The sequence below is a fragment of the Sceloporus undulatus genome, unplaced genomic scaffold (genome assembly GCF_019175285.1).
Source record: "Sceloporus undulatus isolate JIND9_A2432 ecotype Alabama unplaced genomic scaffold, SceUnd_v1.1 scaffold_267, whole genome shotgun sequence".
Taxonomy (NCBI): domain Eukaryota; kingdom Metazoa; phylum Chordata; class Lepidosauria; order Squamata; family Phrynosomatidae; genus Sceloporus; species Sceloporus undulatus.
In genome coordinates this window covers 8,987-11,665 of record NW_024803188.1, presented here as the reverse complement: position 1 = coordinate 11,665, position 2,679 = coordinate 8,987, and the positions used below count along the sequence as shown (strand labels likewise).

Here is a 2,679-nt window from a genome sequence, read left to right as displayed (position 1 = left end):
CACTGAAATGGAGCTTGTTTTTGTAGGTCAACCACCAACTCAAGATGTCTCAGACCCAAATGGAAAGAGCTTTGGAGGACATCATCAACAAATTCCATGCATTTTCTGTACGCGTTGGGCATTTTGACACCCTCACCCAGAAGGAACTGTCTCAGCTGATTCACAGGGAGCTTCCCAACTGGTTGAAGGTAAGACCTCAAGACGACGATGGGGCAGGCTCATTCTCCAGAAGGAATTCCTTCCCTGAATGAGGTTCATTGACATAAATACAGTGCCAATAGTGGAGGAACCGTATGATGGGTGGAAAGTGGTGGACGGGTGGTACCAAAGGTAGTTTCCAGACGAGACTATGGACTATAAATCCCATACTATCTAAATATTGATTGTGTTGCTTAGGGATTATGGAAGCCATAGTCCAAAACCTTTGGAAAGTATCAAGTTCTTTACCTCATGCTGTGATCTGGAGCATATCTACAGTACAGTATAGTTTGAATCAACATGAATTCTTGGAGTACTATTAGAATGAATCCTGAGATCTGTAGTTTCATCAGATAACTGGAATCTCCACTATAAGGCTATTGCCCATTCCTTATAGATTCCAAGGAATCCAGGTTTAATCCTCTTTCCCTCTCTGTTCAAAGTACCTTGGGATTTGTAGTTCAAGGGAGAGCACTAGTGCTCTCCAGCAGGGGTTCTGAAGTACCTTACCAATGAAGTTTGGTGATGCTTTTGGGGGTGAGGTAGGAGGTATTCTTTTGGTTTTCATGCTTTGCTAGTCTTTCTGTGTGGTGTGTAGCTATGCTCACATTTCCACTTGTAATTCTGGAATTTGTAGTTTGATAAGGCACTTGAAATTTTCTACTCAATAGCTCTAGCCCACTTCCTTACATTAGAACAGTAGACGCATTTAGCAGAGAATTTAATGTCTCTCACCAAACTGCAAATCCCATGCTTCCATGGGATGGAGCCATCGATGTTAAAGTGAGATCAAGCTATTCTAACTGTATACTGTAGATATTTTCTTTTACTGGAGTGTCTATAATTCCATCCTTGAAGCATTAAGGAGGTTCCATTTGAGTCCGGATGCAATCCTAAAACCCATAACATTTGACCTTTGTTGTTTTTAATTTCAAACAAGAGATAAATAAGAGTTTTTAATATATGATATTATTTTCATTATTTCCACAGGATCAAAAGAACCCCAAGGCGATTGAAGAATTGTTCAAGAAGCTGGACCAAAACAAGGATAAACAACTCTCCTTTGGAGAATTCATGGTCTTCATCTGCCAAGTGGCCATTGCTACTCATGAGCACATCCACCACGAACACCCCCACGACCACGACCACGACCACAAGCACGGCCACTAAGTGCCTTAAAGATGGCCAAGAGGTCTGGAGAAGCAACTGATCTTCTCTGATGCTCTCCGAAAAGGGCTGCTGAACAGCTTGTGAAAATAAAGTTAAAGTTCCAAAGATGGCTGTTGTGTTTTGCCTTTTTAAAAAGTCCTTGCTCTTGGGAAGGTTTGGGCCTGGTCTGGTGAACACTGCCCCTGTATAGATGGGCCCTTTGCAGCGCGTCCACGACATGCTAGGGTTGCCTCAGGGCGGCATGTGCACACGCCCCGCAACCCTAGCACGTCGTCAGTGCAACGCAGTTCCACAGCACCATACAAATGGTATGTGCAATGATTACATCGCAGCTGCACCGCCTACAAATGGCGCTGCACAGCTGTGACGTAATGGAGCTGTCTTTGGTGCTTTGCGTGCCACAAAAAGCAGCCACTTTTTACAGCTCCTTCTTTGCTGCGCAGCTGCGCAGCACGGTTTGTAGGCAGCGGTGCTCCTGTGCAGCAAAAAGAGGCGCCGAGGAAGCGCCTCTTTTTGGTGGTTTGCACCCCACCACTATCACATGTCTTCTTTTAGGGCAGAGGCAGCACTTTGGGGTCGGCATATAGAGTACAATCTCATCTATCAAGGTGGGAATTGGGAATAGGCAGATACCCCAACAGTTTGTACATGTTGGAGGCCCTGAGACCATGTCCTACCTAGCCCTTTCAATGGTAGCCATTTCACTGCTTTTGTGGCCCACCCCATTTCATCACATATAAGATACCACAGATGTGCAACAAAACTGAAATACACATATAGGATGGGTGACACTTTGCTTGATGGCAGCAAATGTGGAAGGGGTCTAGGAGTCTTAGTGGGCCACAGGCTGAACGCGGCCCAATGTGATGCCGAAGCTAAGAAAGCCAATGTGATTCTAGGCTACATCAAACAAGAGTATGGTGTCTAGATGGAAGGAAGCAATAGTTTCACTCTATTCTGCTTTGGTAGAATTCAAAGATATAGCCGTGTTAGTCTGTAGAATCAGTATGTTGGGAAATCTTGTAGCACCTTTGAGACTCACCGAAAGAAAGAATCTGGTAGCATGAACTTTCGTAGATTTGAGTCTACTTTCTCAGACGCATCTGATGCATCTCAAGTGCATCTCAGGGAGAAGACTTAAGTCTACGAAACCTCATGCGGCCAACTGCTTTCTTTCAGTTAGTCACAAAGATGCTAGAAGATCGCTCTACATATCTATTCTGCTTTGGTGAGACTTTACATGGAAAACTTTCTAGGCACCACAATTCAGGAAGGATGTTGAGAAGCTGGAGCATTTCCAGAGGAGGGTGA

General features: G+C 44.6%; 1 protein-coding gene across 1 annotated transcript; it reads left to right on the top strand.

Annotated features, from left to right (window-relative positions):
• The first annotated feature begins 19 nt into the window (after nucleotides 1–19).
• LOC121917703 (protein S100-A12-like) lies at nucleotides 20–1,473 on the top strand. Its single transcript, XM_042443826.1, has 2 exons — nucleotides 20–188; nucleotides 1,189–1,473. Exons 1-2 carry the CDS (start codon nucleotides 45–47, stop codon nucleotides 1,366–1,368), a joined length of 324 nt encoding a protein of 107 aa, XP_042299760.1. The 5' UTR covers nucleotides 20–44; the 3' UTR covers nucleotides 1,369–1,473.
• The last annotated feature ends 1,206 nt before the right edge of the window (nucleotides 1,474–2,679 follow it).

What these genes read in the sequence shown, in the direction of transcription:
- LOC121917703 (XM_042443826.1), top strand. Translation starts at nt 45, where the DNA reads ATGTCTCAGACCCAAATGGAAAGAGCTTTGGAGGACATCATCAACAAA. An exon ending in AGCTTCCCAACTGGTTGAAG is followed by an intron (nt 189 to 1,188) that starts GTAAGACCTCAA and finishes TTATTTCCACAG; the next exon opens with GATCAAAAGAACCCCAAGGC.